Source organism: Microchirus variegatus (assembly GCF_963457635.1).
Source record: "Microchirus variegatus genome assembly, chromosome: 14".
Classification (NCBI taxonomy): domain Eukaryota; kingdom Metazoa; phylum Chordata; class Actinopteri; order Pleuronectiformes; family Soleidae; genus Microchirus; species Microchirus variegatus.
The window spans coordinates 9299441-9325373 of record NC_139815.1 but is presented as its reverse complement, the minus strand read 5'-3'; the positions used below and the strand labels follow the sequence as shown (position 1 = coordinate 9325373).

General features: G+C 38.7%; 1 protein-coding gene across 1 annotated transcript in view; it reads left to right on the top strand.

The window, feature by feature from the left end:
- Positions 1-25933, top strand: part of tspan4a (tetraspanin 4a) — a gene marked incomplete at both ends in the record, with an annotated part of 111667 nt that overhangs the window by 66712 nt on the left and 19022 nt on the right. Inside the window, one exon of the mRNA XM_083900954.1 lies at positions 6502-6576. Coding sequence (XP_083757080.1) covers positions 6502-6576 — 75 coding nt within the window. The remainder of the gene's footprint in view (positions 1-6501; positions 6577-25933) is intronic.

Sequence of the window (25933 nt, the reverse complement as noted above, 5' to 3'; positions counted from 1 at the left end):
GTTACCTTATATAAACTCACTACTGCTTACTACGTGAAGCAGTGACTGGTGTGCTTGGGCTAATGCGTGTTCACTCTAAATTATTTATAGGATCGATCACGTTATTTCCAGAGTCACAGTAACTTACAGTATAGTACGGCATAATTGTGAAGTTACAGTTACCAGCCATTCATTTATTCTACAATGAAACTGTGGGATGGGCCCACGGTTGGTGTAGTGGTTAGCGCTCTCGCCTCTGCAGCAATAAGGTTCCAGTCCCGGTTGGAACAAGGGCTTTGCTGCAAGTTTGCATGTTCTCCCCCTGTGTGCGTGGGTTTTCTCCGGGTTCTCCGACTTCCTCCCACAGTCCAAAAATATGCAAATTTGGGGATTAGGTGAATTGGTCACTCTAAATTGACCGTAGGTGTGAGAGTGTGAGTGAATGGTTGTTTGTCTGTATGTGGCTGTCCAGGGTGTACCCCACCTATCGCTCAATGTCAGCCGAGATAAGCACAGCGCCCCCTGTGACCCTCTGGTGGAGGATAAAGTGGTAGATAATGGATGGATGGATGGAAACTGTGAAATTACAGCACACAGTAGTCTCCTATACACAATATGTAATTTGCTGTGAAAGCAAACTCAAATGCCCCATCAAGCCACCTGTGGACAATTAATCAGGATTATGGGTAATTTAAGTCATGTTTCACACCAATAAGTTTGGTTAATCAATACCAGTACAAATACTACAGTAGTAAGTCAAAGGTCACTGAGGAGATGTGGCCAATCTGCGACCTAATCTGCCCATAGATTTGTCAGAATGGTGACATCTCTGTAGTGGAAATGTTCACCTGAGACTAAGACACAGTAAAATGATTAGACCTACCACCACACGAAAAGGCTATCACCTCAAAGGCTTCACATGCACTCAAGGCTGCGAGAAGTTATTGATTTTGAAGAGGCTGATGGACTGTGTGCCTGACATGAATGGTTCACCAGTCTTGCAGCTCTGTCAACACACAAAGGGCCACTGCAGCTTTCACACGCCACAGAAATCACAGAATGGCTGAAAACAAAGAATCAATCAGGGTCCTGGACTTTGATTACAGTTCTTATCCTGTGGTCCTGCTAAAGCATCACTATCTGATAAAAAGGAATATCAACGCTGCTGGTAAAGCAGTCATAACACAGAGTAAATACAGGGTCGCCTGTTGAGTGTGTTACAGCGCACTATAGGTATTTTCATCATGCATGCAAGCTGCAATGTGCCTTTTACGTTCTTTGGATCCGTTAAAGCTACTTAAATGTAAGAGTAAATGTTGCTACATAAATTCCAACTCTCCAGTGACTAATTGCAGCACAGTTTCTCTGCTGCTGCACTACAATAAAACAAGCAGCAGACTTCCACATCATTCAAGGAAAGCCTTATCCTGGGAAGTTCTTTTCTGGTCTTCAAGAGCCATTGTCCTGCAGATTATTGTGAGTCCCTGAAGGCATCAGTGAGATACGAGTCGGCCGTGGTTCATTAACTCTCATGAAGCAAAAAACTCAAATGGAACAAAAACCTGTGGGATGATGGCCCTCTCTGAGTGGAGTAGAGTAGTTCTTGAGGAGGATTTTACAGAGTTCTGTATCTGTTGCAACATGCTTATATGCCCCGTTACACATGTCAGTAATATCTGTATCTCATTAGGTTGCACTGGAGAGCAGTAATTTGGAAGCCTTACAGTCTTGCTTGATCAGGGTGAACACTTAATCATTTTCAAACTCAAGACAATTCGAGACAACAAATTAGCAAATTTCAAAATGTAATTGTTCTGTTTCCAGGTGTTCCAATTTAAAATGCAATATTGAATTATTTGAAACTAACTGCATGATAGTATAGTATTAAATATGTTGACTGTATCGCATATATGCACCATCACGTTTTAAGTTTTTTACAGTAGATATTGTTATTAGGCAACACAGTTATTATGAGTTAATAACTGTTTGGATGAAAAATGACCCATTATAGTGATAAATAATCAGGGAAAGGATTCTGAAGATCAAAGCAACCTCCAATCTTAAATATGAAGCCATTTTCATCATCTCAATAAAATACACACACATGTTTCAGAAGCACTGCCCATCCCTGGGAATGTCAGTGTACTCGTTTTATTCAATTTGATTTGAAATCGAGTATTTATAGATTTAAACATGTGCTTCCTGCCATTGAAGGCGTGCATTTAAAAACATGGAAATGATATATCACAACATTTTAGTAAGCCGCACTGCCTTGTGCTGAGTAAAACATTGTTTATAGCCATGTTGTGTTTCCTCTTATTCCAATCTTCTATAAATCTTTCCTGTAGTTAGCTGCTGGAAGCCACTGCTGTGGAGAGAATAATGTACAGTATTTCAGTTTGAATAATGACAATTCAGGAGAAACATATTGAGGCTGCTTTGGCCCTTTCTTAATGAGACTTTGTTTATAATAATTTATCACAGTGACACTGCAAGCACCCTACAAAACAATGCATACTTCACTTTTAGGTTTTAGCTGAGGTGTCGTACACACAGTGTCAGGATCCATTGAAACAAAACTTACTTTGTGATTATAAGAAAAGAGCAGACACACATTTATTTCCACTGTCTGCTGAGTGTTTTTATTTATTTTTTGCTGTGCAACAGTCTTACAAAGTAACTATCTTTTGTCTTAATATAAACTGTTTCCCTCACAACAAAAGAGTTGACATACTGTATACAGTTGTTCTATGATGATGATAGTTCATTGACTGCAGCGTCTCATATACAAATAATAATCCATTCATTGTGGCAGAGTGAAATTCTGAAAGCTGATTTAATTGCTCTCTTGTGTTTTACACAAATGAATTGTTGTCGTCTGTTGTCACATGGCTGTTGCCTGTAAGTCAAAAAGGAGGCATTACTTTTCTTAATAGGAGCAGGTTAATGGAAGAAATATTCCGACAGGTGGAGGAAATGAGTCAGTGTGTCTCCTAAATGCTTGCAAATATCGGTTTCTCATTCCAAAAAAGAGGAAACGATGTCCCTTTTCACTGTCAAGTTTGAATGTTTGGACTATACCCAGTGATGTGCTCATGAGATTGATTGTGAAAATGTTGTGGACAAATGGCTAATTAGAGCAAAAAGAGAAAGTGAATATTGGCATAATGGATTTGCCATCTGGCTCCAAATAAAGCTGTCTGGTGGAATCCTGAACTCTCATTTTTTGTTTAAGAGATTTAAATGAATTGCATTGGCTCATGGTATTTTCTTGCAGGTGGAAAACGACACAGTGCTATTTAAGGTATTGTTAGCAGATTTGCAGGGACGTGACAATTTGATAAATGTTGGGAAGGAAATTGGCTGAACCAATAATTTAGTAACTACTAATTGGTTACAAAGATTTGTAAGTGTGTGTATTAGACAACTAAAAAGGTTGTTGTTGTCTGCAGTATTTGTTTGCTAGCACATTTCCATTAGAACTCAGCTAAGTGACAATTAGCGAGTGTAGCTTTCCCGTCGCACGGATTCATGACCCATCTGTTTCTCGTGGCTAGAAACAAAAGAAGAATCGAAACTTTAAGTAGTAAAAAAAAAAAATCCAATAGGAGAGTCTTAAGTGCCTGTGGTAATGTGATCCTGTTCTGTAATTCTTTACCACAGACTTTATGTAAATTCCAAATAGTGTAGTTGCACAGCCAACCTTTTATACTCTCTTAACACTGTGGGAGGAAGATTTTCTCCTCTCTGGATCAATAGTAGGTCAAGAAACCAAAGCCAAAAAAATAGCAGAGATTCAACCTTGACTTATTGACATTTTGTGTAAATCTGCTTCAGTCTGTTGGTCAATATCGTAGACTTGTGTTGAATAACAACATTTCTTCTCTTGGCTGCATTTCATTTGACATCATCTATCAGATTTTTTATAACATATTCAGCAGCTAAAAAGGCAGAATTTTCTCGATCCACAGTAAAGCATATTTCTTCACTGTAATGTATCCTAAGAATACTGCCAAATCGGGGGGTTACCTGAATTTCCACACAAGGCAGAGCATGACATTCATACAATAGAATCTGACAAAACAATATAAATTGATTTCAGACATATTTGAGAACACCTCCTGGAGAGAGAAAGAGTGCAATGCAGACAGTCTCTCACCTTTCAGTGAGGCCACCATACTTTTCATTCTCTCTGAGCTCAGTGAATCATGAATTCAGGTGCTGCCCAAAGACTCCAGGGGCAAGTGACAGCTCATTGACTGCTCCATGTCAGTCTTGTGAACTTGCAGCACTCACATCTACTGTCAGGCAAATGCCTGCAACACACAGAGGACCTTTAGCCTTGATGTTAGTTCAAAAACAAGAGAAGAAAATCTGTGTTGTTGACCCTCTGAGATGGCAGCTAAGGCATCTCTGCACTCAGTCACTTTGAGCCAAATCCATATGTCAGCATGCACAGACAGTACTCACAATAACTGATTACATTGATTTACATGTTAAAATGCTCACTCTTCACTGTAGGACTGTTGTCCTGTACACTACTGAGGATAAAAAATAAGGTAGACTCTTAGAAATAAAAGTTCTAAGCAAGGTTCTTCGGCTTGTCCTCATAGGAGAACCCTTGTTGGTTCTAGGTAGAACCTTTTTATAAATGTTCCACCTAGAACCCCTTTGGAGGATTCCACCAAGAACCCCTTCAAAACCCCTTATTCAGGAAAGGGGTTTTGAAGGGTTCTCTGGATCAAAATGGTTCTTACCGGAACCATTAGTGTTACCAAGAACCCTTGAAAAACCCTTTCTTCAGGGAAAGGGTTTTTCAGAAGCAAATGGTTCCAGGTAGAACCTCAGCCCTTGTAGAGGGATCCTTTTGGAACCCTTATTTCTAAGAGTGTAGAGTGAGGCAGGGATGCAGAAAAGTAAAAAGTGTCTTATGTCTGCTCACTATAAAGAGTCTGTCCTTGAGTCAATGAGAAGAACAGACAGTTGAGGACATTTTGTACCTGACTCAGAGAGTTCGTGTTTTTTCATTCATTATTATTATCATTATGGAATGAAACAACATAACTTTGCATGAAAGACACATCATGTTGTTTTAACAGGCATAATGCATGCTGGGAGGTCTGTTAAAGGTCCAGTAAGCAACAGTTAGTAGGGTCTATTGGTCGAGATCGACTATACAGCCTATGTTGGAATTTATTTCTTGTAATAGAAAATAGTAACGGATTGTAACCATTGGCTAATTAGGGCCCAAGCATTCACACAGTGGTGCGATGAACTGTTGGAATTCCTGGGAGGAAAAAAACTCTAAAGGATCACATTTTTCGAGTAATAATCGTTGACAAAATTGGCACACAAATCAGAACAGGTGAAACATCTTGGTGTGTGGTCGTGCAAATTTTTTTTGCACCATGTTACACATAGTCTGTTTATTTTGCCCATTTTTTATTTATTTGCAAATGTTGGATTGATGTGTTCACAGACCTGGTTAGTCCTCCTTCAGAATGTGTTTTTATTCTTCCTAAGCCAGAGCATTCCCAAACAGATGATGGCAAATTGTTCCACAATGTGCTGCTTTTTAATGACAGCATTTTGACAAAAATAAAAACTGTTAAGTTTTTATCACTTTATATGTAGTTCAGGCAAGGGTCTTGTATTGTTGGGGGCTGTCATCTTGCCCAGCGATGTTTCTGCATGTATGTGTGTTTGAGTTTTCAAGTGGGAGCTTGCACAAAAGAAGTTAAACTGTTCCGCTCACATAATATCTATGCATGAATTGACGTAGAAGAAGGAGAAAATAACAGAGTGATCTGGAAGTATGAAGAGAGTTTAAAAATAATTTACATACTTTCCGGTGTGCGAAGGACACCATGGTTCCCTGAAGTGCTTCTGTAAACGGGGGAGGGAGTGAAGGAGTCTTTCAATTTTTCGCACTCTCTTTGTTTTGTTTTGCATTTTCACAATTCAATGGCATGAATTCTTACTCACTGGACTTTTAAAATGCATAATTTAATGTGCTGAGTGAATTTTTCAAGATATCTTTGACTTATCATTTCAAGTAACAACCAAGCAAACTGAAAATAAGAACAATTCCAAATAGAAGGAATTTAATGGCACTGCTTACAGTATTTGGATTAAGTTAATATGAAAAGGTTAGCTGAATTCATTCATGATGGATGCATCCAATAGGCAGCTTACCCTGGCCACCAGAGAGGAGTCGGCTAAATGGAGTGGAATTAAATGTGTCTCTGAGAAATTGAAGTTATAGAGGGAGAACTGTTGCATATATCATATTTTCCACTTTGTCCTTGTCTTGACCTGTCAACTTGAAATATCGAGGCTGAACAGTCTGCAGCTCTTCGATCGTTCTTACCTCACCAGCTCTTTTCCATTTAAACTTTTTGGTCTTGTTCACTCACATATTTCTCTACACCTCATTCAGTCCTGACAGATGCAGGCCAATTATACCGCTTGATGTTGACTTCACATTTGTAAAAATTACCCTCTCTCTTTGTGTTCCCACAGTTCTTCATCCTCCTGCTGCTCATTTTCTTCCTGGAGATTCTGTCCATCATGCTTTTCTTCATCTACCAAGACGAGGTAAGAGACCTTGATTGGTCCCATCGTATTGTATCCTGTGATTTTCACAGCCTGAGCGGCATAATATGTGACGGCGGAGAACACTGTCCAATTTATTCATGCAGATTGCTGACGTTTACGATTGAGCCTGGCACTTGTAAAGCCTCAGCAGGGGATTGTTTTGAAGTTCTTTTCAAGCAGTTTAATTCACTGGTTAAGAAAGGAGCATGTCAGCTGACATTCTGCATAAAAGATGGCTTAATGCTGGGAATTGTTGACGCACTCTTTGGAGAGCTGTGTCTGAGCTACGGCCGAGGAAATAAATAATCACACTCGAGTCATTACATGTCCTTTCTTTGTTAAACTTATCTCATTTATTTTGGAAGAAGTCAGCCAAGAGAGAGGCTGTTGTTGAGCTATCCTTATTTTGATATGTGCTATAATCCCCTCACATTTCCAGGTAAGGTTGTGAATAATTAATTGAAAAGGCCTGGAAAAAAATAATAATAGCAGGCCGGATTGGATTTGTTGAAGAAGAAAACAACAAATGAAACATACAATGACGCGTTGGTTTTTGTGCCTTCTTTCTGTCTTTAAACATCTATCACAACATAATAACAAACATCAATGGATACTGGCTGGATTTCGGGAAACTTCAGTTCCCTAAATAAGCGTTTATGCCACAGATGACGATCTTAATAAACATCACGAAGGATCGACTAAGTGATTATTCACATCATCACTACACAGTAACATTTCTATTCTTAACATATGAAGGAGCCCAAACCTTTAGAAATGTTTTCTAATTACATGTTATAGTTAACAATATTAGAATGAATGAATTAAATTAAATCACAGCATCATGACAAACAAACAAACACCATACTAAACAAATTACTGGCAATGAAATTCCTGATGAAGTTATAACAATCATCTTAACTGTAGATTAAATTAGAATGTGTACGTTTTTTTTTCACACAATACTTTTTTCAGAAGGCGACATTTTCATATTAAGTCCTTTATTTAATATTTGATATTGTTGCCAGGCCAAATCATGTGTCCCATAATGAGACAGAGACGATATTGAATAATCAAATCGTTCAAATAATCTGCAGAGGCTGTAATTTAATTTTGAGTGCAGTATACTGTGAAAACCCCAGAGACACACCATATAAACAGCATCAGGTGAAGTGGACTCAAAGTGTGAAGCTCCATCATGAATCACTGGCAATTTCTCAACCTCTTTGCATTACATTATTCATGTGTTGGGAAGTGAACATTATCCCCAAAGACTTAGGCCAAGGCCAATGCTGACTGTAGACTAATGCCTTGGTACGTTTTGGAAAACAACATTGTACTTTGATATTTCCTCTGAAAGTCTGTTAGTGAGTATAACACATGGACCTGCGCCTACTTTGCTCTGGTTTTTACTCCTTTGTTCTGGCTTAATTATATGATTACCTAATGTGTTGTGTTCCCATCTCAGAGTCCTTTTCTACACTTTAGCTCCTTTTTGGATCCCAGTCAGTCAGCACTGCTCTGTCACAACACGCCTTTCTTTTCGTACGCGTGATTGTTGATATTCTGAATAATTCAGTTTTGTCTACCCAGGAGGCGATTAGTGACAGGACAGAGTCAGGGAAGGACTAGATATTCTGCAGAGCTGGTGCATCAAGGGAAATCACCCACTTAAGAAAAGGTGGCCATTACTAAAAATGCCACTGATATTTTTTTTAAATTGCATAAGACTCAGGAATTCTGCATTATTCTGCTGTGTAATGTGACATTGTACAGTATAATATCAAACATTAGACTCATTACAAAAATGAAAAATAAGATAAAAAGTACAAGTTTTTTCATGAGGATATACATTATTATTAGAAGTGAAAATGTAACTGCACCACAGTATGTTTTTATAGGGTTAAACTGTGTTTACAGTATGTTGTGTAAGCTTCAACATCAGGGTTAGGTCGGGTTATTTTCCTGTGATCTTTTATGTGATATTAGATAAAATAGCACTTGAGAAATGCTTGAAATCTCATGCAAGCAACTTGACGCTGAACCACCAGTACCACGTCTTGTTTCGGCTGCCATTATAGCAACAATGGGATCAATTTAAAAATCACCTACTTGTGTGTAATTTCATCACTGAATGCAAAGATGGTCTCTGATGTAAACCGTTTGCTGGTGTTCCAGACTTGAAAACGCCTCATTATGAATGCACATTGATTCTTTGCCACTGCTGCGTGGAGCACAAACAAACCTTGAATGATGGATGAACATAAGACACGCATCATGCAGAGTTGTTTCTTATGCATGTGATGAAGAAATTATTTAGAATAGGAAAAGAAATGCCTAGTTTGGTACATCTTTGAGATTCTGATTATTCTACGACTGAGGACTATGCCTTATTTCAGGAACAAGTGGAGTGGCAGCGTGCCAAAATGATGCCTGTACTGTATAGTGTAACATTAAATCTCGTATGAGTTATATGAGAGCATTTGTCTTGACCTGTATTTTAGTGTTTAAAAGTTCAAAGCCCTTAGATTACAATCTATTTTTATCTTCAAAAAAAATTATGAATAAATGACTTTAAATATAGAATATATTATATTTAACTCAGATACTAGATGCAAAAATATACACATTATCTACAATCAATCATTTATCTTCTCGAGCATCCCATGGTTTTTAGTGCACCAGTTTATCCCTGATAACCAGAGCCTGCTGCTTTTTGCCTCCTCCATCACCATGGTAACTTCCTAGAATCAGTCCTGCATTTGCAGCACAAACTGATGGCATCTCCCCTTCTATGCAAAAGCTCCCAGACACTGTGACTGAGACAGATCAAATTGATGCATGTTGAAGGACTCCGTCCTATGCTTTAGGCATGGTCACACTCTGTGGTGCAGTGTATTACACCTGCTTTAGACATGATAAAAGCTCCATGCTGCCACTGGAAGTGACTTCAAACAGTTTACAGATGGTCTATACATGCACCTGAAACAGTCACCATTCTTTTAATTTAGTTACTTAGCATGATGAAAAGATATTTGAAGGTTAATTTCACTGAAGCTCATATGAGTCAAAGTGAACAGTGTCAAAGAAGAGTGGAATACAATTGAAATCTGCTGTATGGTATTTCATTGTCACTGGGAGGACAAAAGATATCATCTTGTTACAGATTAATAGACGACCACCAACCTGCGAGCAACAATAAGCATCATTTGTGCTACTATCACGACTTGTTGGGAGTACAGCACTCGCAAAGTTGCAGAGCAAATCTAATCTCATAATTATTTCAGAGGTGTCTGCATCGGCTTCCTGCACTCGTGTTGCTTATTATAAAGTCTAATGAGACGCACAGACCTCTGACATGTGGTTAAGTAGCAAATTATATGCTCACTAGAAAAATATATGTGTTTGCCTTTGTATTCACACATTTTTACCGATAAGTTTGACTGCTATTTTTCAGGAGTGAGACTTCAGTTTGCTCACTGCAATTTAAATAGGCAATATATTAAAACCAGGGAGTTTGTTGATATAAACTTAAAAATACCTGCATCTGAATTAGTTACAACGCAGATGTGCTGAAAAGCCATTTCAGTTCATATCTTCCTACAACATAAATAAAACAGCGTAAAAAAAAACAAAAACACGTTGAATAACGAGGACAACTGCACGAGAATGTCTAATTAGCAAATAGCACATGCTAGTTTGATAGCAGAACAGGGGGAAAAACAGCCTGCAGAAGTCCTGGCATGCTTTCAAAAGCAGACTGGGACAACATCCATAAAACTATGAGCCTTATACCCTCATAAACCACACTACAAGGTCACAAAAATCAACTGAACAAATCCAGGATCTCAATTCACAGTATGCAGGTAAATAAGGCCCTCGGTTGGTGTGGTGGTTTAGTGCTCTCGTCTTTGCAGCAACAAGACCTGGAGTTTGCATGTTCTCCCTGTGTGTGCGTGTCGGTTTTTTCTCTGGGTTCCTGGCACAGTTTGAAAAAAACATGCAATGAATGAATGCATGTTTGTCTCTATATGTTTGTGTGGTCGGAGGGGCCGTTTGGCGCACATTGGCAGCCACGCTTCCATCAGTCTGCACCAGAGCAGCTGTGGCTACAGATGTAGCTTACCAGCACCAGTGATGTGTTAATGAATAATGGGTCATTTGTGCGCGTTTTGCTTGTATAGAGAAGCGCTATAGAAATGTAATGAATAATAATAAATGCAAACCTTACAGAACACAGTACACTTCAGGCGATGATAATTAAAAGTCACATTTCTGATTAATATCAGGAGAAGAACTCAACTCACAGCATCCATATTGTCTATAGTCAAGACTATTCGGTTTTTTTTCCCACCATTTTCCCAACTCCCCTTTTCTTAAAGGATGAAGCAACGATTGTAATTCAAGTTGACTTGCAGCATGACACTGAGTATACATAGTTTAATAGTTAAGTAAGTTATTAATGCGGCAGCCTGAAGCCATCCTTAGTCGACACAGTCACACTGTTAACAAGATAGCTCTTTTATCATATCTTTCAAGCGCACACACACACACCTAACAGCATTTCAACAATTCACTCAGAAATAAGGTCCTGTCTCATTAGGACCAGGGTTTAGGGTGAATTCCAATTCCTTGTTTAATCCTCAATCTTAATCCTCAATTTCAAAAAATGCACGCTCCCGCTAGTGCAAGTGCTGTCCCGATTCTCAGAAAAATTAAGTTGAGGGGCAAGTTTAAGGGCTGTATCGCCCTCGATATTGAGATTTTCCGAGACCACCTTTGGGAGCAAGGGCTACCCAGAATGCATTGTGTGTTTTGACAGAACAAAGATGGCGCCGAAAGCAGCGAAACGAGTGCGATACAAAGTATTTTCTTTGTTAATAGAGATATAAAAATTATGAAAACCATTGTATTATCTTAGTTTAGGCCCATATTATGGATTACTGACGTCATTGTTGCGTAACATTTATTTTTTTGTCAATAGTCGGCCGGTGCGGACAAGCGATCTTTTGCTATTGTTTACTTTTCAATAAGCTGTGGTGTGTGGTAACTGTCAGCTGAATATGTCCGTGGTTGTGGTATTGTGTACGAGCATCACCTAACGAACTGATAGGTTATTACAGTATTATTTTTTTCCAACCTAATAACCTGACTGACAAACGGATCGTAGTAAATAATTGTGACGTAAATGTGTTCTTCTTCTTCTTCTTTTTTGGAGTTGACAGACTGGACGCAGCTTTTGCGTTATTCTGCCCCCCACAGTCTGAAGACGTATCTGCATTTATTTCTAAGTGACAAAATAACCCTCAACACTTTGTTTTGAGGGCCAGTTAAGATTAAGGGTTGAGCTTGAGGGTTAAGATAGGAATTGGAATTGGCCCTTGGTCTCCATGTGGACTACTGGTCCTGACAAGGTCAGTGTTTATGCCAGAAAAGATCCCAAAGAAATAACAAATACAAGTACACCCAAACACATTATTGAACACCATTGTAATGAGGCTACCCACATACAGTTTTGTATTCGCTCGCTCCTGACACTTACTCTGCTCTGCATGTTTCGATGTTGCCGTGCTCCAACACACCTGATTGAAATGGTCAGCAAAAACAGATAACAGCCCATTCATTTGAATCAGGTGTGTTGGAGCAGGAAACACTGCCCTAACTTTAACCATCACATCTTATTGCACGACCTCTACTGAGGACGTTCAGGCAGAACAATGCAGGAGACTTAGGAGTTTTGTCCACAACTCTATATTTTAATGATTTACGTATTCATTTAATTCTATATTTAAATGTGTGACTGCACTCTCCATGGATCAGTTTCTGTTTCTGTAGTGTGAGTTTTTTCCGGGATGGGGGTGCTAACTCCACACCCAACTCCCCTTCTTAAAATAGCAGTCAAACTCTATTCACACCCAAACTGTTCTATGTAAGAAAAAAAATATTTCATACTCTGAAATGCATTGTCTCCGAAACAGAGCGCATTTGAAACAACATGAAAGATTTCACACAGGCGAGAAGCCATATTCCTGTAAAACGTGTGGATAGAGTTTTGCGCTCAAACCACGTCTGACACGCCATGAAAGAGTTGATACAGGTGATTATGGTTGGATGTGTACTGTGTGTGTGTGTGTGTGTGTGTGTGTGTGTGTGTGTGTGTGTGTGTGTGTGTGTGTGTGTGTGTGTGTGTGTGTGTGTGTGTGTGTGTGTGTGTGTGTGTGTGTATGTGTGTGTGTGTGTGTGTGTGTGTGTGTGTGTGTGTGTGTGTTTATATAGTCGTAGCAGTATCAGTGTCATAGCCAGTTTAATCTCCTTGGAGGCCCTTTGGCAACCAATCACGGCTCTAACACAAACATTATTAACTGATCAAATAAGGATGTTTCAGGGAAGATCAATATACACCTATTTAGATAATTGATTAACCTTTGAAATTGTGTTTTAGGCAAAAACATAAATGGTACCAGCTTCCTAGTTTCCATGTTATGCTATCTTTTAAACATAATCAGTTAATTGAAAACGAAAAATAAGTATAGTATTATTATTAACACTTTGTAATTTGTAACCATTAATACTGATATGGTGCATTATTTTAAATTGTGTGATTTATTTCAAAATGTATGCACTGATTTTGTTACTTTCATTGAATAAATAATATAAATTATTACTGATGTGTCCCAAGCTGGCTGAAGGCCTGCAATGAAATAATGCAATACTCAAAAGGTGTGTGTGGCCATGTTGTATGCAGCAAAAATGTGCTAGGAGGTGAGGAGCCAAAGAAAGAGAGGAAGAGAGAGCGCTTTGGTGAGACTTATATATTCCTCTAATGACCATCCTCAAGTGCAAGCTGCTGCAGAAAAGGTCAGCTGACCCCAGCAGAGCAAGCTGAGCGGGAAGGCTCCTAACACAAGAAAGGTGAGTCTAGCCATAATAACAGTGTAATATCACGACAGTGACTATGTTTAGCTCAGGAGCAAAATGAAGAGTAAAGCTGCACTGCGTAACTTGTGTTGTTCTTCTTCTTCAATACCACAGATAATTGACAAAACATTTGCATGGTGTGTCCGTCATCTGAAAACAGGCTCTGTCAACCAATTGTCAATCGATAATATTAGACCTGACTGAGGGAGAATTTGTGTTGTCAACCAGGAGATTTTTAAATCAAGTATAATTCACTTTGGAAAGTTTCCGAGGGTGCTTTGTTGTATTTTCAGTCATACTCCCACCTGTTTGCAGCCGTCTCGACTTTACTTGCACAATGTCTGAGTAAGTAAGAGTGCCGCGCAGCAATGCTGCTGGGTAAAAAAAAAAAAATTATATATTTTGCTGGGTGACACAATATCTAAACTGAGCTCTACTACAGTAAGAGATACAGAGAAATTAAATCTTAATTGGCCCGATCAGCATTATCTGAATGAATTTGACATTGGTTTAAATATTACACGTTACATTAAAATTAAATGTTGCACAAATTTATGTCAAGAGTCTTACTAAGATATTTCCATGTAAACAATATTTTCTGTTTATAAAACCAGAATAGAGACATTCTTGGAATATGTGATCATCAGATTAGGACGTGCAGTATTCTATTCTTATATAATTCTCATGTGAACATCTTGGGACACACTGTGGTGCAATGGCTAGCATTGTTGCCTCGCAGCAAGAAGGTCACCTTCTTGGGCCTTTCCTTTCTGTGAGTTGCTTTCATGTTCTCTCTGTACATGTTAGTTCTCTCCAGATAATCCAGTTTCCTTCCACAAGTCAAATAACATGCTAATGTTTTTTTCTTATGGGCTTCTCCCTATAGGGGTTGCCACAGCAGACAAAACTTATTTTTATGCCAGATGCCGCGACTCTCGTTTATGCAGGCTTGGGACGACACTAGCACACTAGTACACATGATGTGGCCCTGGGGCCCATGGCAGGGGACTAATTAATCCAATCGATGAGGAGAAATGGGGATTAGGTACCTTGCTCAGAGGTGAGACACAGGAAACTATGTCAGCGTCATTGAGGCTCCGGCAGCTAACAGCATTTGGAAAAGCCATCATTTGCCGACTCTAGCCGGCACATTGCCATCATATATAAAATGTGTCCACTGGACACGTAAATCCTCTGAGGCTGGAAGTTTGTGTAGAACTCTGCGCTGCACTGTGCAGCCAAGAATAGAACACTTTCCGGACTTCCGCTCTTCCGGATACTATTGCCCTCGCCTGCACTCTTGCGTTTTTTAGGGACAAAGCGGAGCTCTGCGAGACAACAATTCCAGGAATGTCTCATTGTGACGTAGCAATGAGTGCGGAAGTCAACATCGCGTGTTTTATCTCCTGTACTTAGACTGAGGAGGACCACAAAAACATGAGTGAGTCATCTTTTTTCACACTTTACCTACTCATAGTCCCAAATATAAGTATTAAAGTGATTCAAAAGTTGATTTCGCGTAATATGTCCCCTTTAAGTGTGGATACGCTAACTTAACCGTATGAATGTGAAAGTGAATGGTTGCTTGTCTCTATATGTTGGCCCTGTGATGGACTGACCAACATACCCTGCCTTTCACCCTATATCAGCTCGGATTGGCTCCAGCTCTGCCTGCGACCCTCGAGTGGAGGATTAAGTGGTAGAAGATGGATGTATACATTTGAAGTGGATTATAGTGTCCTTGGAGTTTATACAGCAGTCCGTGTGATGTAGACATAATAATAGTCATCGGACTATGCTCTGCAAGAGTAAACAGGGATATGAATGGATCGTTGTATAAGTAACAATATTATTAATCAGAATATGTTACTTATTTCAAATGTGGTCAGAAATAGGATTATTGTTGTAAGTATAGCCATTGTTGGTTATAGTAGAAGTGTGTGGGGTTGTGGGATACTGGAGCCAGTGGAATGATTCATTTACTTGGAAAAAATGAAGTGAAACCAGCCAATAGAAAATGCTGACACAGAAGCGGTCAATACAAGTGATAGAAATGACTGGAGATACCTGCTGTAAAGCATCTTGATAAATTTCCCCCGAGGTGCATATAAAGCTGTTAGGCAACCTGCAAATTATATTAACGATCCAAAACCAGATCACTTGCTGAAAAGCGGTGTATTTGTGAATACTCATGTAGAGCATTTTTTACATTAGGATCATTAAATTACATCAGATAAAATAAATCTCATCCTCTTTGTATTAGTTTTATTCATATCCACTGTGGAAGCTCAGACACAGATTCAGCTCATCCTGAGCAGTGTGAGCAGCTGAAGGCACATCAGTCAAACAGATATACAGTATCTATGGACCGCAAACACTCTGTGACACCAGCAGTGATACACTGCAAGACTTTCACGACTGCTGGAATCTCTGGCTTCAAATACAGATTGCCATAAAGGTCCTGGCAAAAAGTTTCATTTTGACACAGATGGATTGAAATTAAAGGAAAAAAAAACAAAAACCTGTTTTGAGATATTCTGTAACCGCTCTGTCCTCAGTCTGTGGTGCTCCATCACATGTTTTTCTGTCGTGATTTCATAAGAAGGATGACTTTTACATACAAAGAATCTGGGTATTCTGTGAGTGTGAAAATGGTGTCTAGTCATACATTTAAATCTGAAAGAAATAAAACACTTTCACTTTTGATTCTCACATTTAAATGTTTTGATACTGCCTTTAAAGTGCTCAGACACAGAATTAAAATTTTAACACGAGAAATGGGAAAACTCCCTTGAACGCTATCATTAAATGAAAAGCTACAGAACAGCAATTAAAAAGCTGCTAAACGGGAAATAAGGAAATGTTTATTCAGCTACACAGTTAAAAGAAAAAAAAAAAAACTTCAAGTATATCATGGTTTTAGCCCTGGAAATAAAATATAAATAAATAAAATTCTTGTATTGCATACTTCAGCTTATATGTCCTTGTAAACTCGTCTAATGCAAGCTAATATGTTTTGAAATGATTGGGAAAATATACAGATAATCTGTGCATATACATAAACAAAATTCTTCAGCGTGTTGGTGACTTTATCACAGTTTTACTCCACACATTATTACTGCATGTAACGCTGCACTCACCAACATTAGTTTAAGTGTGTACTATATCCTGCCAGGATCATTGGAGCCTCTACAGGATGTTAGACAAGAGGTCAAAGCATGAGGTATTTGCTCTGCAGCTCAGCAGTCGACAGGTGAACAAGGTGCCTGTCATGGGGCAGCTGCCGAGGTGATTTGCTATCTGCTTGCGTGACGTGTCAAGGTGAGGTAATGCTGCCGTAAAAACGAAATTGTGAAGATCTACGGCCGGTTTGGATCCCCCGAAACACCTCATCCACTAACCTCAAGGGTACAGAGCACTTAAAGATGAATCACGACAATTACAACATCTACACCACGTGTGGTCGCCGTGAATCTCATTCAAGTGATCATTAAAAACATGAACAATGACAAATCTGAATCATCTTTAATGACTTTACTTAGTATTAGTAATTCATACAAAAATACTCCATGGGTAATCATTTGTGTAAATTGTCAAAACAAAATTATTTTTTGTTATTTTTCACTTTAATGAAAACCTTGTGAACTCCTTCTACTGATGAAGGTCACCTGGCTAAAATCCCATAATAATTTAATCTACTGAACACTCCATTATTGTGTTTCCACTGTCTAAAACAATGTCTTCTTTTATCAGAGTTTGGTGACGTAAAGGCAATAAAGCTTATTAATCTGCCTTTTATCTATTTAGATACGTAATAAATGTGGATGAGTAATGAATGTGGCAAACCTCACTGTATGCAAACATAGACAGTTAATAATAATCTCATCTCCTCAATGTTAGCAGAGGTGATAAGGGCACATTTTAAAATATCTTGTCTATTATGTAGTTAACAAAATGGTTTATTTATTAATAATATATAATATATATACATCAGTAGCAGTAAAGCTGAACCATACTGCATATTATTAAGATAATAATCTTCAAATAAATCCATCAAATTACTATAAGTGCCTTTTAAATTCTGTCCTCTCGCCTTCTTCCTCCCAAATCTATAAAATACTGTTACCAAGTTAGAAGTGAAAAGTATGAACTTCCTTCTTCAAATGCAGGTAAAGTGCAATGACTCATTTTAGTAAAACAGAGCATATCTATTAGTGCAGACATACGACCCTCTGACATCCCATTTCGAGGGTGATAAGTTTAACACGTCAATACTGTTCTAGCATCTGCTGCCAAAACATTTTAACTCATCACAATATTAAAAAAAATGCTCCTCTTCTGACTGTCTGAATGATTTGAAAGCCTTGGAAAACTGTCATTTCGTGTAGACTGGAGAAACAGAATTAGATAAACACCCTGGCTAATTAAATCACTCAAACACGTCCACATCAGGGCGATGGCAAATTGAGATGATGAGGTAAACTGACAAGACATTTTGTCGTGAAATCCTGAATGATATGTATATGACAATGGAATGTGCAGTTGGGCAGCTGCAGATTATAGAGAAACTGGAAGTATGGTAATTATGTAGTGATTTGAATTGTAATCAGGCAAGAGCCCAATATCATGAAAGAATACAGGAGGTGAGCTGTAAACAAACTGGGAAATGTCAACACTGCTTTGAAATACCATTTGAATAAAGAGTGAAACATTCGCTCATCACACAAAGAGAAACTGAACCCAATCACTGATGGAAGTGGATGTTTGGACAGAGCAATGTAAGGATAACATGACTCCATTATACTGAAGAGACTTTTCTATATAAATTAATCTGTCTTGACTGAACAGCTACGTGCTAATAGTAAGCCGGAAGTTTGACTTCCAAAGGCTGGAATCGTAATTTGGTTTGTAAAAACAATAAAGATAAAACGTTTTTGTCTTGTCACAAAGTTTTTCTAAATCCATTTAACCATTATGTAAATTACCTTTGGCACATTTGAGCAGCTTATTCCCTCCTGTTCAAGTGCAAAAGACACACAATACAAGAATCCTTGAAGACATTTAATTATTGAATGAGAAAATGACAGTCATGTAAAAACAAAGGATTCACAGTTTACCATTGGTACATTTAGGAATTGCGGTTTACAAATAAGATAAGATATAAGATTGTGGATATCTGGATACATTCTATTTCTGTCTATAAACGCCTTCTGATCATTGCAAGAAATATAAATAAGTATGCACACACATATATGTATTATGTACACATATATAAACTGATTAATGCACATCAGATACATGAGTGAGTATTTACCAGAGCTACATGTGGGATTTATTCAAATAAAACTACACTGTCCATGTTTATAATAATGAAGGAACAGTTAAGCCATGTATCTTACCAGTGGGTTTTGTTCCCTATGTGTTTTGTTGACACTAATACAAAACATGGCATGGCTGCAGCCTTAGCCTTTAAACCTTCCCCTTTTTTTATTTCTCTTCACCATAAATAATTCAGCTCAGAGAGCATTTTTCTGTCATTATGGGGGGATTTCCCATCTGTCACTCACAACCCAGTCAGACCAAAGAATCAAACTGAGACCAACTGCTTCAGTTTTTGAGATGTTTGTCAAGTTTAAATTCAAACATTTACATCATGTGTATGTTTAGTGAGGACGCTTTCAAACGGGACAAAGGAATGTATCATATAACTTCACATAGCAAACTGGGAGAAGCCAAATATCAAATCAACATTTAGCAGGAACACACTTAATATCTTACACAGCACTAATTGTTGTGGATTTAAGGTTTCTTGGAGTTTTTAATGTTGTGTGTCCCCGTGCATAACTCATTAGTCTGTAGAATAAGGGAACGATGACATTGATTTAAATGTTGGGGTCATTTTCACGCTCCAGAATAAACGTGGGGACCAGTAGCATGTCTCCCTAATGGCACTGGGTGATGGATCAGAATATAAACAACTAATGAGCCTGAAATTATACAGAACTCAGGACGGTTCACTTTGTCCCTGAAAGCTATGCTGTCCTCTGCTGCTGCTTCTGCCACTGATGCTGCTGTTACATTTTACATGACCTCCACTCCAGTGTCCAACCATAGACCTGAGACTATTGCCCCTGTTCCACCTACGGTCCCAGCTCACCTCGGCACGGCACAGTTTAGGTTGGTTTTCCACTACAAAATAGTACCTACTCAATATGGGCTGTTAATTATTGAGATTTTAGACATTTCCTTGGTAATTTTTGGAGATTAAACCACATTTTTAGGATTGTTAAGTCTTTTTAACTGATCCACAGTTTGGCACTGTTCAGTTTGATTCTTGTGTCGGACGTCTCTTCCTGTGACGGCACTCTGGCCAATCAGTGGCCGGCAGTCTGATGACGTCACACATAGTATCGCCTCAGCTTGCTTGGAACCTCGCTAGAGCAGGTACTAAAAAATGCTAGTGGAAACGCAATTTCAATGTGCAGAGCCGGTGGAAACACGCCATAAGTCAACTAGAGCTGCAAAAAAAAAACATTACGATTTTGATTATTTCCACAGATACCACAATTGTGATATGATTAGCAATTGGCGCACTCTATTCCTTTTCATCTTAAGTGTCAACAAATGTCTGAAAAGCAAGATTTTTGGGCCAATTCCTGCCTTACTGCAGCATCTCATCATAACACAGTTTTGACACTCACATAATTTTGCTGTTTCTTTTAATTTGGATGTTGAAGTTGGTCTTTTTGATTAACCTCTGCATGTTTTTAGTCTGTGGGAGGAAGTCAGAAAACCACACTTACACAGGGACTCACTTGCAAACTCCAAAGAAAGGCCTTTGGTTACACCAGGATTTGAGTCAGTGACCTTCTTGCTGTAAGGCAACAGTGCTATCCACTTCCCCGCCTTGTGTGTTTTTGTCTAACATTTCATCTAAAAGACTTGATCTTACTTTGACCTTGAATAAGGTTGATGAAGTATCACTCTTTTAGCCTCAAGTCTGCTAGTTGTCTGCCTTCTCACTTTAGCGGCATTGATTGCCTACTCACATGGTTTGCCAAGTGTTAATCAGGAGCTGATTAGAAGCAGAGAACAGAAAAGAGGAGGGATTATAATTGATTTGACTGAAAGATTGAGAGTCGAAACTTAATGGGGAAGACACATATTTTAAATTAAACCACTCAGAGACCACATATTCTCTTTCTTGGATCATAACCTGCATCTCCTGAACATTTCTACAAATTCTGCCCCAAACAGACAGACGGACAAACATGAGAGAAAACATCACCTTCGTATAGGTGATAATTTACTATGTATGTCAATGCTGAGGCATTGGATGAAGTTACAAGTCAAAGACAGATGCCTTGAATTTTTGAATTCTTTTTTTCAAGGAGGACTATCAGATTTCCTTTGCCTCCTCAAAAATGTAACAGTTAGTTCTTGAGTTTCTGACTTTAGAGAAGATTTGCTCAAGTTCAAAATGTATTGATCAATTTGTCCTGAGGCACAAGACAAACATTCCTCCGTAGCTTTTTGAGAATGACACACAACACCTCCCAATACTAAAGTTCATACGCCAAGCCAGGGGAAATAAACTCAGACATGTGAATAATATATCGACAATCATGACAAATTCTCGTCAACCATTCACTTGAATCTAAACAAGGTGGCAACGAAGGAAATAATCTGAGTTCCCTGAACGATAAAATGAAATTATTATCATCAAAACGGTCCAAATAGGTGAGAGGCTGCAGTGGCATCACAGAGATGACGCATCTGAAATGACTGCAGCAATTTAATTCAACCTAGAGTCTGGATTATTGTCCACAATTCAGAGTAGTAATCCAACGAATCAATAATGTTCAGATGATAGAATCTGTTGATGTCATTGTAGGCGATGTAGTGTTATCCTGCAGTGAAATGGTTCAGCAATCCAGAGGGAATATATATATATATATATATATATATATATATATATATATCACACATTGTTCCTCTTCTTGAGTGCTTTCATCCACATTACTGCATCTCTGATTCTGGCGCCTTCCGATATTTCTGACACAGGTAATGAATATGAACTCTGCGGCGGAAGTGCGTTAATTGAGGCGTTATCCCTCTCATTATTCCCTCTCCTCTGAACTCCGCTTTTGTGTGTCTTTCAGGCATAATGTACTTTCTCCTCTGCTGCTTCCCTTTCTTTGTCTGCTGCACTGATGTTATCAGGGGGACAATAATCATATCACTTAATCTGTCCCTCACAGATTTTGCTTTTATATATCCTGTCATTCATCACCCTCTGGGCTCGTCCTCTCCCTCTTTAGCCCACCTTATTTTTCCCCCCTCCACTTTCTCACATCCCCATCTCCCTGTGACTCCTCTCTTCTCCTCCATGTATCCCTGCCATATAAATAATTAATGTCTCATCTTCGACTCGTCTGTTGTAGTTAAAGGGCGACTGAATTCCTGAGGACAACATCAATACTGAGCTAAAAGTGCAGCTGTGTCGTATATGTGCAGCCTGCTTGCCGCACTGTTACAGGAGTCAGGCTTTGCTAATGACCTACTTAGATTGGAAATAAAAGTATCGCTCTTTTTCTTTTTCGACCCTTTTTATCTGCACAGATTTTAAAGACTCAAAGCTTTATCCCATCCACCCAAATGGGACATCAGGCCTCGCTTTGCTGAATTCTTACATCAGTTTGGAAATTGCTGTTTGGAAAGTGTTGTGATTCCATTCAGTATATTACAGCGCTAGTCAGCAGTCAGGTCTCTGTTGCAAGAAATGTCATTGGGAAATGTTTTACTGTATTACAGTTGCTTTCAAAGTTATGAGGAACTATTTCCCCATGGTGTCAATTTGTTTAAAACAGATCTTACAGATAACAAATGACAAGGTAAGGAAATAATGTATATTATAGACAATATGTAACCAGAATAAACAGTACAGCTTAATATTTACACTATAAACAGGTCTGAATATGAAGTGTGAAATTAAAGTATAGTAACTGTTTATGCTGTGGTGACAAAATAATCACAAGATGGATTATGTTCAGAGACATGCTACATTCTTAAAGGGGACATATTATGCAAAATTAACTTTTTGATAATTTTAATACTTATATTTGGGACTCTGGAGGCCCTATGAGTAGGCAAAGTGTGAAAAAAGATGTTGTTGTGGTCCTCCTCAGTCTAAGTACAGGAGATAAAACACCCGTTGACTTGCGAGCTAATTGCTACTTCACAATGAGATATTCCTGGAAATGTTGTCTCGCAGAGCTCTGCTGTGTCCCTAAAAAACACAAGATTGCAAGCGAGGGCAATAGTATCTGGAAGAGCGGAAGTCCACAAAGTGTTCTATTCTTGTCTGCACAGTGCAGCACAGAGTTCTACACAAACTTCCAGCCTCAGAGGATTGATCTGTCCAGTGGATACATTTTATATATGACGTCAATGTGCCGGCTAGAGTCTGCAAATGATGGCTTTTCCAAATGCTAACTGCTGTTAGCTGCCGGAGCCTCAGTGACGCTGACGTAGTTGCTTGTGTCTCATTTGTATTTAAAGAGACAGGCACTCAAAACATAGCGTTCTGAACAGGGCTATTTTGGCAGAGTGATTGAACTGCTGTGGTGCTTCATCCTTTAGGTGTTTTCACCAAAGCATGTCACAGACATGTTCATTAGGACACCAGTGAACTAGTTTAACTTGTAGAAATAGGGTATAATATGTCTCCTTTAAATGCCACCAAAGTAGCCAGGTGGTGGTCAGGCTGTGTGCAGGCAGACAAAGCACACGACTGCAACACCAGAGAGCGGCAATAAATAAGAAAACCCCAACAGAAGAACATCAATATAAGCTCAAAGGAAAATAATGAACAAACAAAGATACATAAGTCAGAACCTCGCTGTGTTCATAATAGTGTGTTAGATACCGTATGTTGTTGTAGACCGGCTGAAACAACATTGGGGGGATACAAGGATACAAGTTTCACATTGATAAACAGTTATCACAGCGCCGACAAAATTGTGCCTGGCTCTTTTGTTTTTTTCCTCCGTGTTGTGGCTGTGAATGGAAACAGTGTGCGCCACAGCGGTTTACTGCATCAACTGTGCTTAGTTTGTTACAAAATATTGATTGGAAAAACAAAACTGATTGTGTCAGCTGTAACAAGGTAGGGCTACATTGACATCATGTCTGCTTGTATGTGCTTCACAATCACCTCCTTTTCTTCAGTGTAATTTCAGTCTTCATCGTCAGTTCATATTCAGCTTTGTTGTTCTACATTATTAGAACATATTTGATCCTTCGATGTCGGCTCTTCCTGTCATTGTGAAGCAGAATTCACCAAGCGTTGGATTGTTCACCCACTAATAGGGAATGTGAGCTGGGTTTAGACCTTTGTGAGACAGTTTATTTTTACTCTACTGATGATGTGCTGTTGCAAAAGTGATCCATATGTTTCACTGCGCATGTATCATCTCAAAGAAAATAGGCCTTGACAAAAGTGTTATAGATATAATATAAGCTGAGTACATATTTTGCTCTGCCCCGAGGCTTCTGGCATTTTCTTTATCCTCCAGATAACGGGATGGCAGAACTCCTTCACTTAACTCTTTAAGCCTATAGGCATGTTATGACATTTGATAAATATAAAGTGAATCTTTAACTACACATACAGCACCTTAAAGACACTGTAATAAAACTGTCATAATCGCTGACTGTCATTATTTTCCGACCAATTTCAGAGATTACATAATGTAAGCGTTGACATCCAGAGTCACGAATAGGGTTAAAGCTGAATTAGACAAGTTGTTATGTCGTTGCTTTGTTTCATTATGCTGATTTTGCAGAAAAACGTCACAGCACAAAGGAACTGCAGTATTGGATACAAAACACTGCAGAGAACAGTTCACATGTGTGGATCATAGCAGATGTGTTTTACATGCAGGGATGCTTTTGATTTTGGAAGAGATCTCTGGATCTGAGGGAAAGAACCCCAATGCTTTCTCATTCTGGTGTCTTGCTATTACAGTAACCAACAATAAAAAGCCTGCAACTGCTATGGACTGGAAAGTTGTCTGCTGCCTCTTTAAAGAAAAAAAAAAGATTGTAGTTTTAGTAAACAGGAATTTTGTGACTGAAATCACTGTGACCATGAAAACTGTAACAATAAAAAGTGTAATGAAGCTGCAGGCACAGGGAAGAGATTACGGTTCTGCAGGATCAAAGAATTTGGCAGAAGATTGTTTTTTTTTTTTGTTTGTTTTTTTAAATCAGTGAACCATTTACTGATGGTGATGCAAAATATGCTAATAATTTCCATGTTGTGTTAATAGAGACTAAATCTGGTCTTCATTATGGTTTGTGTAAATGTACCATGCAATTTAGGAGTAAATCATTTTGTGAAGAATCAGTGACTTTATTTTATCACACCTTATAATTAACGAAGTAACAGTTATTATGAATACCTGTGGTTTTTAAAATGATAACTATGCACCCTGAGGATAAAAATAAGGTACACTCTTAGAAATAAAAGTGCTAAGTAGAACCATATCAGGTTCTTCGGCTTGTCCTCATAGGAGAACCCTTTTTGGCTCCAGGGAGAACCTTTTTATAAAGTTTCCACCTGGAACCCTTTTGGAGGGTTCCACCAAGAACCCTTTTAAAACCCTTTATTCAGGAAAGGGGTTTGTAAAGTGTAAATAGTTCTTACTGGAACTATTAGTGTTACCAAGTACACTTCAAAAACCCTTTCTTCGGGAAGCAAATGTTTCCAGGTAGAACCTCAGCCCTTGTAGAAGGACCCTTTTGCAACCCTTATTTCCTTATATAAGAGTGTATATGTGTATATATGCACATATTTATATACTATATCTCTTACCAATTGCGTTTCTGTCGTCATAAAACATTGAAGTCTTTTAAATTCTGCTCCAAATCCTCACATTTGCCAGTGCATGTAGTGTTTGCAGAATATCCACAGTGTTATGAGATTAAATATGGGAAACAAAGACCTAACAGCCCAGCAAGTGGTGTGTAAATCCACTCAGGTGTGTGAAGGGCATGTGGTAAGATCGGAGTGAAGTGGAGAACTTGATTTATCATCCGTTTTACTGCCTGGGTGTGATGACATTTGTCTCAATGTCAGATTACACTGAGCAGAGAGGCTTTGCCAGGTAACAGCCTACCCCTGTTCCTCCAACATACTCCATGATATGTCAAAAAGATAAGCCTTTACTTCACTAACTGAGAGCACGGCTTTCACTCATTATGCTGCCCTGTGAATACATACAAGACACACAAAAAATACCACCAAAGTATTTGCAGTAACCGAGCAAACATTTGATTTAAGTATGTGTAAAAGAAAGGCCGTATCAGCACAAATCTTTAACAAACTGCCCAGTGACTAAAACAACTCACAGGGTAAAAGGGAGCAAGGTCAGTGGAG